Consider the following 19,430-nt stretch of genomic DNA (forward strand, 5'->3'; position numbering starts at 1 on the left):
TGAAAATTTGGTTCAAAAGATATAGTATAATAGTGGAGTAAACATTTATGGCCTCCAAATGACTTTGAACGTACTTGTTCGGCCATACTTGTAGGGTAAATGCTAAAAACAGATAATATTTCCCCAAAATGCCACATGGTATTGACGTGCACATGCGAATCCCCCTTGCCGTTATGGTGAAAAAAAAACCCAAAACAAAACACAGAGAGATTACAACAAAATCAAAACATAACATATTGGAACAATTTAGGCAATTTAGGGTATTTGTGAATGCATGAGTCATTAAAGGGAAACAATGCTGTTCTTGGCATTTAGCCTTTAAATATGTATGTAACGTATTTGCGTCTACATTGACAACTGCTTTTGTACATAGGAGGTGATTGTGAACAAAAAGCAAAACAAAAAAAGCCCGACTCCTACACTGGCAAGTGTGTGTTTAGTGTCACAAAGTTTGTCAACAGTGTCAACAATAGCAGCAGCTGAGGGTTCAATGCAACAAAAAGACAGAACTCTGGAATAATGTACCCCAAGTGTACCAATGAAAGTGTGATTCTTATTGAGGATGCATTTACAGTAGAAGTCCTACACAGAGAACAGAAGTGACCACTGCTTGTTCAAAAGCAGATAAAATACCAGAACTGTGCAAGTCATTCGTCTTAAATACCACACACACATGAGGTGCATTTCTTTGTTTTTTGCATGAAACCAAAAAAAGAAAAAAGGAGCCCATGCCAACATGGGGTAAACCGCAAATTTGACATCGTAGCATCGTAAAGATTCACACACAGAAGCTCAGAACTGTAAGGATGGATGTCCTAAGCACAATATCATTGTGTTGATCCTAATCTAGTGAACTACAAAATTACAGATTAAATATGATCTAAATTTAAATGTAAAATTGTGATTCTTTATGAACTGATAATGTAAACAGTTAATAGTAAAACGGTGTCATATAGTGATAATTATGATTCTAATTGTGAGCAATCTTTAACATAACATTAAAAGCAACTATTAAACATTACTATAATAATTACTATAATAACATATGACAATAACATATGATTAAAGGTAATTTGAGCAATATGTAGACTGCAGGGAGCCCTTGGCATCAATCATTTGCCAACAAGTATCTCTCAGTTAAAAAAAAAAAAAAAAAATGGCCAGCCCTGTGTTGGACATTATGCAAAATTTACCGGTAGTTCAATAACAGCCATAAAAACGCCACCAGGTGACAGTATATCTCTGCAAACATTGCCCTGTCTTGAAAGACAGGTGGGAGTAAGTCAACTTTCAAGTTTTATTTTACAGTGGTAAACTAACTGTGATGACCTGGCTACTCCCTAAAGACTCTTCCTGTCCATGTTTTTTTTTTTTTCCCCCCAGGGGAAACATTTTTTTCCAGATAAGATCAACACATAAGTCAAACCACTGTTGATGTACTCAAATGTGCAAATCTGTACAATAACTCCTTGAAGGCAACATTTACCCTGCCCTCACACTAACAACTACAAAGCTTGAGAAGATTAAAAAAAAAAAGACATCAAAAGCACTGGAGTATTTTTTTTTTTCCCTTTGGCTCAGTTCTACCTGGAGGCCAACTCGTAAAAGTCATCAAACACTCACCAAGTAGGTGAAGCAAAGGGGTTTCAACAAAGCGTTGCAGGGTAGCAGACTTAATGTGCGACAGTCCTGTATCTTCAGCGCGTCTCGGTGCACGCTACGTTCTGCTGCACCAGCAACACAGCTGCGCTTCCTACACATGTTCTCACAGTGGACGCCATTGTTCTGTCTCCCTCTGCGCTCTGTAATGGCGCCGGGACGTGCGAGACGCCTGCACTGTTATTATACGACAATCCAATTCAACATGCCAGCCGAGCGCACAGACAATCTTCAAACACTATGAAACGTGCAAAAGGCTCATCTTTTCTTATTTCTAGGACTTTTTACAATGATGGGTGGACCTTTTCTAGTAAGTATTTATAAGATTGGATGCAAAGTGCTTTCATGTCAAATTAATCACCGCATGTCCGTGTTGCGTGGCCATTTTCCCACTGATAACACTTTTCTCCAAGAGCTAGGGGCGTCTTCAAAATATACCTGAGCGTAGATGATCAGAGCGTCATGTGGAATGTAATTGCAAAAAAGTAATAATTTTCATCACTTTCTTTTAGTTTCAGGCACTTTGGTACACTTGCTTTTTTTTTTCTGTTTTAGACTAAGCTGTAACCTGTATAAACGTGATAAAAATAATTAACAGTTGTTGAAAGTTGATTTATATTGCGTTTTTCTGTCGTTAATGTTAAAAATGATACATGTGTAGGTATACTTAAACAATTTTCATCAATAATAATCTTATTTATAGTCAGTGCATCGACTTGGGGGGCGCAAAAAGTTTTCTCTTTTCTAGGGGGGACCTGGCAAAATATAGTTGAGAAACATTGCTCTCGTGGAACTAAAAACAATCACTGGATTAAATGTTTAAAGAAGGGCTGATGTTAAAGTGGCTTCAACTTCTACAATCCAGTACAGTATTTTTGTTGAATATTGTTCAGTTGGATTTTAAATGGACTATAGACTATTAATATCTTTGCATTTAATCATTTAGAAGAGTTTGTCTTCACTCATTTGGGCCAAAATTCAACTAAACTTTTACCTGGAACATATTTTCATGAATTAAATATTACATGTAGGTCTACTACACAACTATTATTATATATAATTTTTTGTTGAGCTAACTGTATTTCTATGTGTGTCTACTTGGTATAACATAAGAGTTGTTTGTCAAAACTAATTCCAGTTTCAACAACAAGATCGTCTTCAAATAAAAAGCTAAAATACAGCACATGTGCAAATTATATGCAATTATCCCATAACATGAAAGAAGAAAGCATAAATTACATTCAAGAGAGCGAAGAGTCACACCAAAATTTAATTACAGGGAAAACACACGATGACTTCATAAAAATACAACTTAAAGCAGTCTGTTTTTAACTTATGGTGCCGCTGATTTGTTAAAGTGACAATGTGTAATATTAACGCAATCATTTGCTTAGAAAAAAAAAGCGAAAAAGAGAAAGTAGAAGGTTTGAATGCCAATAGTAAATAAGGAGAAGGAAGAAGAGGATGGGGGTTCCGCTCCATGCAGCACAAGTTTTACGGCAGTGCACAATGATTGGTTTGGGAGTAAGGATAAAAGTTATCCCTCACATTTGAGTCCGCCCATCAAACACAAAAGAAAATGCTAGCAAAGCATTGTAATACAACAAGAATGTACCTTTCCCTGTATTTTCCTTGTGTCGCGGACGGCCCGCTGCATGCGCTGTGTTGTTTCTTTTTGTTAATTCTCGTGTGCCTGGATCTGTGTCATGCATTCTACTTGACTGCTAAGAGTTATGTTTTCACGCAGAAAATGTGTGGGAGTATTAGATTTTGGCCATGTCTGTGCAGTGCTCGCGTGGGTGCCGATGGATTTCCCACCTCCAGCTGTGGCCTCTTTGTTTATGCCCGCGGAAGCCCGGGGTAAACAACTGGTGTTGACATATTTGCCCAAATTTTGTAATTCTGTGCCACTGTGCACTGAAACCAATGACGAATTGTATTTGTATTTGCTCGCTCGCTTGGCGTGTGCTTCCAGAGTATGGTCCCTCTGACAACTTGTGCATGCTGCATACACGTAACACCAGTAAAGAGCAACTCTTAATTCCACACAATGTGGCTTTAGGAGACAAGCAAGGTCAACTTGACTGCATCAATATTATCTGAGTCTGTGAAAAGAACAGCACAGACTTGATACCACAATAAGATTTTGTTATCCTTCTTTTCTGGTGCATTTGATCATGTTTTTCTTAGTATTAATTATTGTCGTACAGTGGACACTCTGAGGTTGAATGCAACATATTTTGAGATGCTGTTCTACAAATTGTTGGCAAACCCAAAACATTTCTCCTCAAAGGTAAGACGTTGCCACATATAATGCTCAGTTTCTTTGTCGGCTGCAACAAATATTACATTGGGCCAATATACTTTTGAATTTTTAGTGTTTCTTTTATATGGTGATGTGTGCGTTCTACTTGCACTTTGCTGTTGTAAATCCGCACTTAGTCTATTCTAAATGATAGTAGATCGTACGTGACCGACTTACGTCAAGCAGTGTGTGTAAATGTTGGTCCTGGAAAACACTGTGCAGGAAGTCGAGATCCTTCTCACTGCAGTCAGTCAAGGCATGGATTTCCTCTAAACTGTCCAACACCTGAGACACAGCCCCTGCAAAGCATCAAATCATAGATTCAACTATCTATCAACAAACTGCCAAGTAGGTGGAAGTAGTCACCACACAGCATAAAAATATGACAATACGTACTTTCTGCTGCGAGCAGCCCTGCAGGCGGGAAGCATTAACAGAAGCAGAAAAAAGATTGTAAACCGAAAAAAATGAAACAAACAAAAAAGACATTCCTGATGAAATCAAATTTCATCGACGGGTTTGGCGTTTTGTCATTTAGTTTTTCATTGACATAGCAGATCTTTAATGGTAATAAAAAATATATTTGTTAGGAAGTGTAAAGGTGCCTTTGCTGTAATTTAACAACAAGTTTTCGTGAATAACACTTAATTGCATGCTTCATTTACAAGGGGTGAGTACATAGATGATCCATTTGAACACTTATGTAAATTGATAGAATCGTGACTCAAAGAGTAATATATATTTGTACACATTACATTGACAATTAACAGGACAAAAATGTTCTTTTTGTCTTGACGACATTGGCACAGAGAAGAAAAAACAATCGCTTTTGGAATCATCCACTCAATCCGCAAAGTAAAAGACAATCTTGTCCAAGTGGAGTGCTTTTTCTTTGTGTATTCGGATGTAGATCACATTCTTTTTCCTGTTTGGTGCTTTCTGAACTGTGGAATTGACCGTGGCGGCAGAGCAGGTCTTACAAGTCCTGCGTAAAGTTGGTGGACTGTGGTGCAATGGCACAGCTGCGACGCAGCGCAGCTCAGCGGATACGCAGATGTGGAACCACGCTCATTCATTAACATGCACGAGACAGCGCAGCGGAGACGCAACGCAGTATGTCGAATCCACGCGTATAGTTTTCCCCCCAGACTTTCATAAAGCTAAGCATGCACGTCCCATGTCTTACTATTCTGAGGATATTTGTTTGTTTACTGAAGTGGCTTAGACTGGCTTTGTATCATTTTGGTGAGGATGTGAATGAGATCTCTGTTGTCACTTTACAGCGAAGTAGAATTTACAAGACAATGACATTGAGGAAGACTTTTTACTGAAAGAAAGGGTGCGCACCAAACACTACGTGCTGGTACTCATGTGAGTAACTCGGGAAAAAAAAACGTTTGGCTTTACCATTGATTATGGGTTTTTTGTTTGGGTGTGCACATTATCCATCTGTATATGTTTATACTTAGGCTTTAGTGGTAGTTTTGATTGACCATGCATGCTCTATTAGAAGGTGTGCTGTTCAGTTTGCAAAATACAAGTTTAAACATTCACCTGAGGAGGTGGGGTCATCTGAGAAGTCATGGAGTTCTTCAGGGGGGTCTCCATAGTAGGAATTAAACTTGTGACTGGACACAGCTGCCAGTACCGCCCCCTAAAATTAAACCAGCACGTGAACACCAGTCAAGGTGATGATAACATCATTACACGTTTAGTACAGTTAAGGTAAAGAAAAAGAAAGTTTTAAAATTATGTGAATATTTCACCAAAATACTGCTCAGGTTTTACAATATTTATAACATTTTATATAGTAAAATAAATACATTTGATGGACTATGTAATGTTAAAGCTTCCACATTTTTTTTTTTTTTTTACTTTTTTTACAAATAATCCAACAGTAGCCCCGTTGACATTGTGTCTTCAAACACATCAGCTTAGTTTTGAACCACAATCTAAGCAGTCAGTTCCAAAGTCCACCTGACCACATGACCAGGTAAGTGAAAGTGACTACTCTGGAGTTGCTCCGAAATCATGTCAAGATGTCATATCATAATGCATAAATAGCAAAAAGGTCAGTCCAGTGGTAGCTTGGCTTATCAATTAATGTGTTCTTTTCTTCTTAAACAATTTACTTGTATGTCAATGCATTTTCCAAATTCAAATCAAACATCCATTAATCCATCCATTCATACAGAATGCTAAGTAAAAAGCACAATGTTATTTTCCATCCATCTATCCATCCATTTATTTTCTGTAGCCGCTTATCTTCACATGGGTCACAGGCCTGCTGGTGCCTGTCCCAGCCATCTTCCGGCAGTAGGCGGGTTCACCCTGAACTGGTTGCCAGCCAATTTCAGGGCACACAGAGACGAACAACCTTTCACGCTCCCGATCACACCTAACGACAATTAGAACGTCTAATCCACCTGCCAAGCAAGTTTTTGGAATGTGGGAGGAAGCCGGAGTACCCAAACAGAACTCATATAGGCTCGGGGAGAACATGCAAACTCCACACAGGAAGGCCGGAGCGAGGTGGATTTGAACTCCGTGAACTTTGAGGTGTACATGCTAACCACTCTTTGACTGAGCCATTGTTGTTTGTGACAACAAAAAATAGGACTGTATCAATATAAACCAATTCTATAAACTGTATTCACGGTGCGCATTGTGGTATTTATTGACTTTTAAATTGATAATAATTAAAAGTAATCACAATTACTGGCTAGAATAGGGAGGCCAAAAATCTATTATAATGTCTATTGACGGTTTTAATTTTGTTCTTGCATTTTTTTCTCATTTCCCTGAATCGGGAAAAAAGAAGTATATGTAGACATCACTTTGTTGTCTTGAAAACAAACAAACTCTAAAAACGTTTGGTTATCAACGTCTATTTGATTAAGTAATGCTGTGCATACCTTCAACTTCCTTCTAGCGTTGAACTTTCTCAGCTGCTCCACAGTCTCTGGCAAGTGGATCTTGTAGGCATAACGGTCTCTCTCCTGAATAGACAAAAATCACAAATTGCACACTACTGCCACCTGCAGCTCAAAGGAAGCTTAGAAGAAACAATGAAAATAATTCTCATTATAATGTCAACAAAATTTAAGATTTACTATATTTAGCTTTTGTTATGATCTCGGGTGCAGTAAGAAACACACAAATGGCCGTCCGACAATAATGAGTCAATTAAAGCAAACCCTTTTAATCATCTGATCCAACTTGGTTTTTGGGAGGCACTTATCGGTAAAAATTAATGCCAGTTTCTCTGTCCTAAAAATCGTTTTTGAGATGAAAACAATTAAGGGGGTGTATTGCTTCAAAAACAAACAAGAAAACATGCTTGTAAGAAGCGGGAACCTACCTTGAGCCAAGGATGGTTGAGGGCCTCGTAGACAGTGATCCTCTCGGCAGGGTCCAGCATTAGCATGCGCCTCACTAGATCTTTAGCGCTCTCCGAGATTTGACTCCACTGCCTCGGGTTCATCTGTGTTAAAGCATTACAGGACTGCACAACTTAATGAGCTTTCAAATAATAATAAATAACGAATACATTTATATTGCGCCTTTCACGAAGGTCAAGACGCTTCACAAAGCACAGCACTATCACACAATAAGACCTGTGGTGGTAAACTATGTTTCGTGGCTACAGCTGCCCAGGGGCAGACTGATATAAGAGTTACACTGAATCCTATAGTATGCCTTGGAAAATTATGGAGTCGCCAGTCTCACAGGATGTTCATGCAGTTGTATAAATTTGTAGGAAAAAAAAAAAAGCAGATCATAGACATAGATTTCAAAACCTTTCGGGCTTTAAGAAACACTTAAAGACATCAACTAAAAAAGATATGGGAGTCGGTATCAGTTACTTTTTTAAACCAAGCAGAAAGAAAAACAAATATGGTCTGCTCGTAGGTCTGCAGTTAAACAGGAGTGATCACACATTGAAGAGCACCAAGTGGACTGACACGGTTCCACTACAAGAGATGTTAATTGGAAAAAAAGGGAGCATTATCAAAGTTGTTGCAGGTAAATCATCATGCAGTGTTGCAAGATGTTGATTCTTCAGTCAGCTATCTTGAAAATCTGGACCAAGTACAAACACCTTGGGAAGGTTCTTAAAGGAAAAACATACTGGCAGACCAACGTAGACATCAAAGCGTCATGACGGAAAACTCGAAGCAATATGTCATGAAAACAAATGAGGAACAAATGGTACGAAACTGGAGTCAACATCTGTGGCCGAACTGTGAGACAGCGCCTAAAGCAAATTGGGATTTACACACAAGAAAGCTAAATGAAAGCCATCATTAAGACCTTAAAAAAAAAAGAGCATGTCAGGTAAAGGCACTGGGAAGATCGCTGTCATTACTGCTTTAATAAATGCACAAGTTTATGTTGCCATTTTCGACACGTTTCTTATCCCGTCAATCGAAAGAGCGCTTGGGGACGATTAAATCATTTTTCAAAAAGACATCTTGTCATCGAGCAATGTCACGGCCTTCAAATAGTCCACATCTCCATCCGATTCAAAATCTGCGGCGGAAGTTGAATAAAATGGTCCATGACAAGGCTGCGACTTGCAAAGCCCATCTGGCAAAAGCAATCAGAGAACTTTGCAGCCAGATTGATGAAGAGTACAGTTTGTCACTTATTTAGCCAATGCCTCCCAGACTGTTAGCTTTTATTAAAGTCAGAGTTGTTGCAACAAAGTTGGAGTGGTAAGCTGAAGAGACGCTCTTTGGTGTTTACATGATTGTAAAATGTTTTTCTCAGAAGTGAGTGATTTCACTTGTTTTTTTCCCTTCTACTTGTCTTAAAAAGGTAACTGTTACTGACTACCACACCATTTTTTTTCCCTTGGTTTCTTTTGGTGTTTCTTGAAGCCAGAAAGTTGCCATCTGAAATGACTTTAATTATGTGTCATGTCTGCGATCATCTTTTTCTACAAAATTAAATAACTGCATGAACATCTGCGGAGACTGCTGAATCCATATTTTTTATTTTTATTTTTTTGCTCAAGGTTATATGTTCCAGATCCACCCATGTTGCCTTGAGACGTGAGTATAATTCATTCCATAACCACTCATAACTAAAACAAAATTAGATTTCAAAATATCTCCTGACAAAAGAAAACTCATCTTACTTTTGCAAAATGAAAAAAAAAACAAACTTAAGGCTTAAATAGCTGTATAATGGCAAATAATACAATTATCAAAAGCTAATGACTGACAAGAATATGAGGCCACTGTCGGTTTAAAAACAAAGATTTTTCAAACACTGTGACATTTGCAACTGTAAAATGCATAGCAAACAATGAACATAGTGTAGTGTCTGTGTTTTAGATACGGTATGTGCTTGGGTCAGGTAGTGTTTGGCATCAGAGAAGCAGTGCGTGAATGTCTGCGAGTGACCTGTGGACCTGCACTTCCTATACAGTAAAAGACTGTTCATTATGCTTGGGTGTTCTGCTATTCTCTTGGCGGTCAGTAAAAGTGTACTGAAGTCAGCGGTTCTCCTTTGCATTACAGTTAGTATACAGTACTTTAGAAAATTGTTAAAAACTCAATTGGAAACCATAATACAGAAAGGAAACAGTGACCAACTGTAAAAGCATGCCATGACGTCTTTGTGACCCTCCAAAAAAAGAAAAAGCATCCAGAATGTACGGTCCTCACCTTGTATTTTCCCTTGCAGATAGCTTCAAAGAGACGCTCTTTGGTGCCATAGAAGGGCAGACACCCCGACAGGAGGATGAAGAGAATGACGCCGCAGCCCCACACATCCACAGGTTTGCCATAGGGCTCCCTCTTCACCACCTCGGGCGCCATGAAGTGGGGTGTTCCGACCCGGCCTATGCAGCACAGTAACATGGTCCAATACTGTATATAGTGCTTGTGTATTTTTACCAGTGTTGGGCAAGTTTCAACAGAACTGTAATGCATTATTTATTACTTATTACTTACATTACAATATTACCGAATTTGAAATGTAAGGCATTACACTACCATTGCATGACTTTTATATTACTCTCGCAAACATAACAGGTTGGCTTGAGCCTAAAAACAGTACAAATCATATAATCTGTATTGTATTTTAAACCTGTAAATCTTTTAATCATGGCACATCACAGCATAATGATGCATTTTTTATGCTTTAGGCAGAAAAAATTAGTGCATTCCACATCATCACTGTGTTTAACATGAGTTTGCCCATCTTATGTATGTATTGCCCATATTCATATTCTTATTAGTCTGCTGCTGCCACACTTTTTTCTGCTGTAGTAGATACTAATGACAGGAAGTGAATATTTTTGCCCGGGACTTTTCTCCTCCGATTTCTCTGTGTTTTTGGTGAATTTGGGGAAAAAAAAAACCCCATCACTTTCAGGTTAAAAATGCATTGTAATGCATTGCGTTACTCTCATTTGTACTAAGTTTTACAATTTTTGTGTGTGTAATGCATTACACTACCGCACAGGTGTCAAACTCAATGCCCAGGGGCTAGATCCGGCCCGATACTTAATTTAATGTGGCCTGTGAAGTACTAATTGGGACTTCCAAGTTTCTGGCTAAAAGGCAAAATTTTCAAGTTATCTTCCACTTTTACAATTTTCTTTTATCATCAATAGCCCTGTTGAGCAATTTTGAACAGCTTCTGATTTTCAAATGTGTAACTGTGTGACAATCATACTTCAAATTTATTTGACTTCACAATCAAAACGGTCCGCCGACAAAACCTAAAACTACACTGCGGCCCAAGGTAAAAATGAGTTTGACACCCCTGCACTTCCGTGTTACAGCAAGAAGTAATGCATTACAGTATTTGCATTCCTCCAAATGCTATTTGTGTGGGGTGGGCTTATTTCCCACATCACCCACTAGTTGGTACTGAAGTGTCTTGTACCTCCAGCCACCAGCCCTGACTCTCCCAGCTGGATTGCCACTCCAAAGCCTCCCAATTTGACGGGAGCAGAATTCTCCTTGGATGCCAGCAGCACACAGTGAGGCTAAATGAGAAGAGAGACAGAAAGGATTTTGTGGTTGGCTCCGGCTAACTAAAGAGTGACACCCTTCTATAAATGTTAATCACACACCCGCAAAGCAACATCAGTTCACGCACAAAAGTTGAATACGAGGGAAGCTTTCTTGTAGGGAGGAACAAACATTGTTCTTTTTACTACTTCCTAAATAAAAAAATATGTTTGACCGGCAAATAGCAGAAAGTTCATCAAAACTGGACTTAAAGTGTACTCTAGTGACACAATTGCCCTATTTTGCTCTTGAGTGCTACAAATCGGACATGCATAATGTCAGTGTGAAGAAAAAAAACAAGCTATTCATAGAAAATCTTCAGATTGGAACCGGGGCCGTTTCAAACGCAGAAACAAATGTGATTTGTCCCGTATTGAGTGTCTGGTGACGGAAGTGAAATAAAAACACAAGAAGGTTAGACATAAGATCAGATATAACCCATCAATGCAAGCTTGATTTCATCAAAATAAAGCAATTGGTTTGACCAAGCAACAACATAAACAATATCAGACAACACTCATTGTATATCAAAAACTATTGAAATATGATTACTCCCTAAATATTCAATGTAAATTCAACTAGGTATGGAACATCATTCTACTATATCATTAACGGGGTAGCCTCAGGCAGCAGGTAGCAAAAAAGAATAACGCACAAGCCCGTCCTAAAAAGTGATGGGACATCCTTTTAAAGGAATGTTATAAAAGTGCTCTTTAAAAAAATGTAATCATCAGCAGACCCGTATACAAATAATAATGGTGCATGTTAGCATTTTAATCTGATATTTATCCATGTTTCTTGATTATGTTTTTTTGTTTGATTATGTTTTACTTATTCATGATTTTTGAGTATATTTTTCAAAAGTAGCATATAATAACCATATTAAAAGGTAATTTGAGAAAATATGTTCATTCAGGAAACTATATCATACTGGTAGCACCATGCACTTTCCGTACCCAAATAGCAGCTCTCCTGCGCTGCATATTCTCTATTTATATTGTTTACTTTTATTTTGACAAATACTTATTTACATGTAATTTGGGCATTCATGCATTGTGTCACCTATTCTGTAAATGTACAACAAACATGTTAAGGAAATACAAACCAAAAATGTGATGCAACTAGCATGCAAATCCAGTTCAAGGAAGTGACCATACAATAATGGGATATTTTTAAAAATGTTGAGCACCTAAGGGAATTGTTCCTTACTTATTTAAATGAAGATTATGTGTTTAATGTTTAATGTTCAGTCACATACCTACTTCTCATACTTGTATGGTGGTTGTAAATGGTCCAATAAAAAAAGTTACCTAAAATGTGTCAAGCACCATCAAATCAAGAAACATGTATGTATTAAAGGAATAGTGTGTAAGATTTAGAGCTTTTTCATGACGGACAGCAGGAGGTGCTGCATTTACCATTGTCCGCAGCGATAACAAACATGGCCGGCTCCTGAAACGTGCCACCTCCCATGTAATATCATTTAATGAGAACTAGACTTATGATTATATTTAAAACATACTGTTGGTCATTCATAACATTCATTTGCAAGTTTTTGAAATTTACAATGATCTCATTTAGTTCCTGAAAAACGATCTAAATCTTACACACTGTCTCTTTAAAAATACAGGACAAAGCTAAACAGTTGCCATTATACCGTATACATTAAAAACAAGAAACACATACGCACAAAAAGGAAGATGGTTTGATTGTCTCGGCCAGTGCTATTGTTGGGATTTTGTATTTTCGGAACCTTTTTTTTCCTGTCAGAATGCCTCCACTCAGCACAATACTGGAACTGCGTTTTACAATTAGAAGCAGGAGTAGAAAGTACATTGTTTTATACAAGTTGTGCATGATGCAGGCTGCCACCACTTGCACTCAAGTGTGTAACCAGAACTTGTGAATTGAGTCCAGCCCCCCCTTGCTCCCTCGCAGTGTGTATTGGGACTACAAGTGGAAAGAAGAGAAATCGACCACAGCCTAACATTTTCTCTGCGCGACATCACCGCATTTGACATGTCAGCAATTCTCTGTTGACTTTCGGCGGCACACGCGGGCAGGGGAACGTGAGCGACAGCCTTGGGAATGGACGGAAAGGGAACAAAAGATTTTCTCTCTCTTCAATGCGAGCAGTGAACCACTACAGTTTGAAGCCACTTGACTGAGTGTTGGAAGCCGGATGAGATGTTGAGAAACGTGTCTTTTCCACAGGCTGAAAGTCGGAGTAAGTACAGGCGCAGTGACTGAGGGGAAGTGTGACGAGCGCAAATGAGCAACTGAAAGAACATTGTTCATGGACTTAAATGCCTAGGTGAGTACATCTTATTTGAAGTTCTGATAATGTGTTTTTACTTATGTTAGAGGCTAAACAAAAGCAATACAGTATTAGCATTAGGTTGATAGAGACAATTTAATGACAGACAACAATTTTTGCATGTATGAAACAAAAAAGTAACTACTGTATTTAGACACAACATGAACTACAAAGTATGAACTACAAAAGAGATAAACATACACAATTCCTGGTTCAAGTGGAAAGTGGCAGCTACCATCAATTCAGACATTTTCACTGTTGTTTAAGATTTGAATTGTTTTGGCTTTTTGCAACATTTGCATTATTAAATAAAACAAAAAATGGCTTCTGGCTAATGAAAAGCATCAAGTACTGTATGTGAACACAAACTCACCTAGTCATGTTTTTTTTTTTTCTTTTGTGGAATCTATCGTCAACTATCCACTTGAATTTGTCTATTTTTGTGAAGTTGTCCATTTGACTGTGTAAGATCTTTGTATGTTGGGGAAGGATTAAGTTTAGCCTGGGTTATTAGTGAGAGTAACGGCATGTGCGTGCATATGCACATCTTCAAAATCTAACCATCAGCAAGCCATTATATTTTATATTTTAAGCCATTCATACATAAGTATATATAAATACTGTGTGTGTGTGTATATATATATATATATATATATATATATATATATATATATATATATATATATTAAAAAATATATTATCTATCTATCTATCTATCTATCTATCTATCTATCTATCTATCTATCATTTGGGGATGAGAATTTGTAATATGTACAGTTTAACTAACAGGTGTCAAACTCCATTCCTTGAGGGCCGGTATCCTGCCTGTTTTTTTAAGCTTTCTCTCTCAAACATACCTTATCAAAATGATTAGGATCATTTTCAAGCTCTTGCAGAGCTTGGTAATAAGCTAATCATATGAATCAGATGTGTTCGGGGAGAAAACTGGGAAACAAGCAGGATACCGGCCCTCTAGGACTGGAGGTCGACACCTATGGACTTAAAAGAAAGGGTGGTGCACAGGTATCGCAATTAATAATGGCATGCACTTATGAAAGCGAGTCGTGCTAATTACTCAAGAAATTGCTGTCCAATACGCTGGCAATACCGAGCTAGCATTAGCACTCTTACCATATCGGTTGCATGTGTTGTGTTGTTTTCAGGTTGGAGGATTGTTACTATCGCACTATCCAATCCAATTTCCATTTTGTCAACGGGATGAACTTGACAATGACCCCTGAGTCCCACCAGCCTTGCATCGATTACAACGCTCTTCAGAGCCCACTGGCGGTGCTTTACTCCATCATCTTTGCTTTGGGGCTACTCGGAAATCTGGTGGCTCTTTGGGCTTTGTTCCACGTGAGCGCGAAACGGAACTCGGTGCGAGTTTTCCTCATCAACGTGGCGTTCGCCGACCTTCTCCTGGTGGTCTGTATGCCGTTTAGGATTCTCTACCATGGCAGGGGAAACGTTTGGACTTTGGGGCCCACGCTCTGCAATGTGGTGGGGAGCTTTTTCTACATGAACATGTACATCAGTATCACTCTGCTGGGGCTGATCAGTGTGGATCGCTACATGAAGATCCACCGTGGAACTCTGGCACAGAGTAGGCTAAAGTCCACCAGGTGGAGCACTGCCATCTGTGCGGCTATCTGGATCATGGCCTTTGGCTTGGCTTCAGCCTTCCTCGTGCAGAATACTTCATCGCAGATGAACAGGTTGGTCACCTCCTGGTTAGCATAATTTGCTAGATAATGTTACGTGTAGGAATGGAACGATATCAGAAGCTGACCATATGATTGAAATTACCCCTCTAAAATCTGGCAAATTCAAAAATTGTCTGCGGCAGCCAAAGACTGAGTCACATCGATAGGAGGATTCCACTGCAGGCTGCAAATTGCCCGTGAAGGCAGACAAAGCGGGAGAGGGGAAAAATCAAAACAAAAACTTAGCGGTTTTGTCAAATTTGGACGGTTTTAAATCACCTGCCTTTCAAAATTTTGACGTATTGCCATTACGGTTATCGGCCCATGCCGAGTTCCGCGTTTCCATTACTAGTAACTAAATAAGCAGTTCAATCTTAAAATTTAGGGTAGCAAAACAATTGGGCCATACCAATATGTGAGCTGCACATAACTTGGCCTTTTGCTAGCAAAATTCTTGTACCATATGTTATAGACTTGAAAGCGCACAGAATTAGAAATCGCTGCCACAATGAAAAGGTTTACTTTTGTAGCTTCATATGCTGTATAGGGCACTCTGGAGACATCAAGGGAAACAAACTAGCACACCAAACGAGTTCAAGTTTTATTCAACTTCAACATTGATGATTAAGGCCAACCTGATTATAATGTTGCTAAATTGAGGGTTCTAAGAGTAGATTATAGTAAAAAAATAAAAATAAAATAAAACAACAACCGCAGCTCAATCAGCACTTGGTCTTCTTTGGCATGAAAACTGAGTGCGCTTTTCAGGGCTGTCACTCGCAAATATTTTTAACATCGATCATTCTATCAATTATTCCATCGATGAATTGAACAACCAGATAGTTGTATTTTGCATGAAAAGGTTTTTCGATTTGTTTGATTGCTTGTTTTTGTCTTACGATTTAAAAAAAACAATCCCAAATATTACAAGAGGTTGATGAGAACATTAATGTTGTACTCATCAACCTTTCTGAAACCGATGAAGATACTGGTGTGGTTATTGATTTCTGGAGTGAAAGGCGATGTTTGCAATGACTTGTTTTTAGTACGCCAAAGATAATCACTGTCTTTTTGAATGACAACAAAAACTAAGAAATATTTACTGTTGAGAAGCTGGCATTAGAGGAATTGGGACAATTTTGAGTGGAAATAAAATCACGTGATCAACAGTTGGCGTTTAATTTGACAATGGATTAGTTGTCGATTAATTAATTTTGGCAGCTCTGGTGCTTTACGTGCAGACGTATGCAAACTGACTGCACCAACTGCTTGTTGTCCTTGGATATATCCAAAATTGTATAGACTTTAGAAATCTGACGCATGTTTGTAATGTCAGGCATTAGTGGTGTGGTAATATACAGTCCGAGGGAGAAATTGCACACACAAGAGGTCAGCGTTAAACATTTGCAGCTTGTAGAACTGCGTTAAGGTTCTTTGGAAAGAACAATTATAATGGGTGTTTTTCCATTCAGGATTCAGATGGAAACAATTGAAACATTTTTTGACTTTCCCCATAACTTAGAAGTTCCACAACTTCTCCTTTTTGGATTGCTTTAGGTGTTTCCATTACAGACAGCTCCATGATGCAAAGTGGAAAGCGTACATGAACATTGGCATTCTGGTGGTCTTCTGGCTGGTGTTCATCTGCCTGATGGCGTCCTACATCAAGATCGCCTTCAAACTTCTGAGGACATCGCAGAATAAACCCCAACTCCCCAATGCTCACCGCTACTCACGAACTGCATGGAAATCCTTCTTTATCCTGTTCCTCTTCACCGTCTGTTTTGTCCCTTATCATGTGATTAGGGTGTTCTACATCAGGACCCAAATTACAGACACTTCCTGCTTCTGGAGGGGCGTGGTCGACAAAGCCAATGAATTAGCGTTGCTCTTCTCGGCTCTCAACACCTGCCTGGATCCTGTTCTTTTATTCCTCCTATTGTCCTCTATGAGGAAGGAGGTGCGGCGCTTGATGGGCAACGTGTTCCGTGTACGAGATACTTGGGCGGGAATTAGCGGAAGCAGCTCCACGGTTGAAATGGAAGCGAGGATGGCTAGGGCTGACAGAAGTCAAATTAACGCCCCAATGACTTTGAAATAAAAGATTTGTTGACCTGATTTGTGGCTTATTATTAGTTCCATAGCTAAAGCTTCCTAACAGCGGTATGAGCTAACATATTGGAGACTTACTATGTGAAATACTTAAGTCCCTGTACAACAATTTTTTGCCTGAGTATTAACTAAAACAACAGGGGCCAATTCTCCTTGGATGCCAGCAGCACACAGAGACCAAGTTTAACAATCTTTTATCTGTTCCAGATGCTTTTCGTTTACTTAAAAAACAAGGAAAAAAAACTGTTTCTTTTTCTGTAATGACAATTTCTACTCACAGCAACCACATATTGTAAATTTTGGACTATAAGCCAATACTTTTTTTCTAACGTTTTGAAACCTGCGGCTTGTGGTCCTGCAGTTTTTTTTTTTTTCTCGCCGAGGGAGAACAATCTCTCAGTAAACAAAGGGAGGAAGAAGAAGGTGCTATGGAAGTATCGACTTGGAGTTTGAATTGCGATTTCACTTGACGCCAGGGGGCACGCTCCAACACAAACAGGCATGTTACTGTTGAGTTGGTGCGGTATTCTAACAATTTGAGTGTGTTGGCGTTATGTACAAAATATGTTGGTGCTACTCTTATTTATAAACATGCTCATGACGTGCTCAGCGTGAGATGAAGGCATGATGAAGGCGTGGGTTTGAAAAAAGTTTTAGAGAACAATTTCACAAACAGCACAAAAATAGCATAAAGACAATTTCGTTTTGTTTTAATTGTTTTTAACTGTTTTTTTCAGATGTGCAGTGATTAAATTACTGAAACATTATTTTCTTTACATATTCTTTTCCAACAGAAGATCTGACTCTGGATCCCTACTTTCTTTTTATATTAACTTTGATTTTTTTACTTGACAAACTTGTAATTAGGGGAGTCATTATTTAATATTTTTGGAATGGATTAGTCTATCAATTTTCTATCAGTTACACAAATGACGAAATCAAATTTTACTCTGTATTCAGAGTAAAATTCAGAGCTTTAGTTTGAGATAGATGTTTTCAGTTGACCTATTTTTAAAGACTTGTCTGACTTGTTGACTTTTTTTTCCAGCCCAAAACGCCAAAAAGTAACGGTCTTTCCCATTGGCAATTCTTACTTTAACTAAATATTTTTTCATTTGTTTTAGTGCTCACAACCATTTTTGCATTGAACGAGGTGTGATTTTTTTCCCTAACATTTAAGCATGAATGCAAAACATAAACGACATTTAATTGCTTCTTCTTTTCGTGCAGAGGAATTGAAAGACTTTAACCTTCAAGGGGGGTATATTTCTTTCTTCCCAGCAGTGTTGAATGCAGCAATATAGTCAGACAAAAAGACCACAGTGATGGCGTTACTCGCTGTGAGGTGGCCATGGAAAGAACAATAATGGAGACCCAAGCAGACAGTGTTCTTCCATTAGTCACTGCAATGCAATCACTGAAACATTCAGACAAAACCATCCTCAAGACACAGACAACATCAAAGCCCAACTTTGATGAGCACAAGCGCCAGCTGAACTTTTATAGATACGAAAGCCTGAAGTTAAATTCTAACACATATTGTCTTTGCATTTGTAGCTGTAACATACATGTTTTTCCCTTTGGGCAATTTTTTAGCATTAATTTCATGTTGTCTAACTATTAGGTGGGGTGGCGCAGAATACAAAATTAGGACAGCTGTGCTATCTAGAGGTCCATTAACCCGTAGCACTGACAACTACAGCCTGAGTAGTACTGTAAGTCCTACACCCACTAATGACGTATTAAAGATACAACTGTGAGCTGATCTTTATACAATAAACCCAGCGAGATTGTGTTTTAGCATTTGCACCCATTATGTTGGGATTTCTAAGAAATTTTTTTAGTGCACATCCCAAATCTGGAGTTTTAAAAACACCAAAAAATAAATTGCCCCCTCAGGGTATTACAGAGCAATAATTTTTCAATTTCACTATTTGCTGTAACCACATTATACAGAAAACATATGCCTGTGACTATTATTGTTTCTCTGTATGTGTTGCTGGTCTGTATACGTATATCAAAGAAACCGTTGTTTGAAGGTTTCTGTTGCAATTACTGTGACATCTAGCATGTCTACAGTTTTTTACATTACACATGACTATGCAATTGTGTTGTTAGAATTTCAAACTACATGATTTCGTCTAAGAATGAGAAAAAAGACAATTTCGCAATCTGAAAACTTAACCATCAAACATTATGTTAATGTTGATTTCAATTAGGAGTGACAAATAATTTGATGTCAGCATGCTGTCTCTATTATTTGGCGAACAACGCGAAGAAGAAAGAGTCTCAATGTGATG

At 38.4% G+C, this 19,430-nt stretch overlaps 2 protein-coding genes across 20 annotated transcripts in view; one reads left to right on the plus strand and one right to left on the minus strand.

The window, feature by feature from the left end:
* The window catches only part of LOC148423109 (peripheral plasma membrane protein CASK), a 115,814-nt gene that overhangs the window by 23,469 nt on the left and 72,915 nt on the right, over positions 1–19,430 (minus strand). For 8 of the 19 annotated variants that reach the window (XM_088414651.1, XM_088414648.1, XM_088414640.1 and 5 more), the window contains exons 6-12: positions 10,868–10,970; positions 9,640–9,815; positions 7,326–7,469; positions 6,880–6,963; positions 5,519–5,618; positions 4,361–4,378; positions 4,142–4,263 (exon numbers count right to left, since the gene is read on the minus strand). In XM_088414651.1, the coding sequence (XP_088270777.1) occupies positions 4,142–4,263; positions 4,361–4,378; positions 5,519–5,618; positions 6,880–6,963; positions 7,326–7,469; positions 9,640–9,815; positions 10,868–10,970 (747 nt within the window). The remainder of the gene's footprint in view (positions 1–4,141; positions 4,264–4,360; positions 4,379–5,518; positions 5,619–6,879; positions 6,964–7,325; positions 7,470–9,639; positions 9,816–10,867; positions 10,971–19,430) is intronic. The other 11 variants (XM_088414649.1, XM_088414642.1, XM_088414657.1 and 8 more) reach the window with 3 other exon arrangements.
* On the plus strand, positions 13,070–17,119 carry LOC148423110 (putative G protein-coupled receptor 34). Its single transcript, XM_088414660.1, has 3 exons — positions 13,070–13,309; positions 14,476–15,030; positions 16,576–17,119. The coding sequence occupies exons 1-3, from the start codon at positions 13,302–13,304 to the stop codon at positions 17,117–17,119; spliced, it is 1,107 nt and encodes a 368-aa protein (XP_088270786.1). The 5' UTR covers positions 13,070–13,301.

This window comes from Hippichthys cyanospilos, chromosome 5, assembly GCF_059441005.1.
Source record: "Hippichthys cyanospilos isolate Australia breed blue-spotted pipefish chromosome 5, RoL_Hcya_1.0, whole genome shotgun sequence".
In the NCBI taxonomy this organism is placed as follows: domain Eukaryota; kingdom Metazoa; phylum Chordata; class Actinopteri; order Syngnathiformes; family Syngnathidae; genus Hippichthys; species Hippichthys cyanospilos.

Coding starts and splice junctions, on each gene's coding strand:
- LOC148423110 (XM_088414660.1), top strand. Junction 15,031..16,575: donor ACTTCATCGCAGATGAACAG/GTTGGTCACCTC, acceptor GGATTGCTTTAG/GTGTTTCCATTACAGACAGC.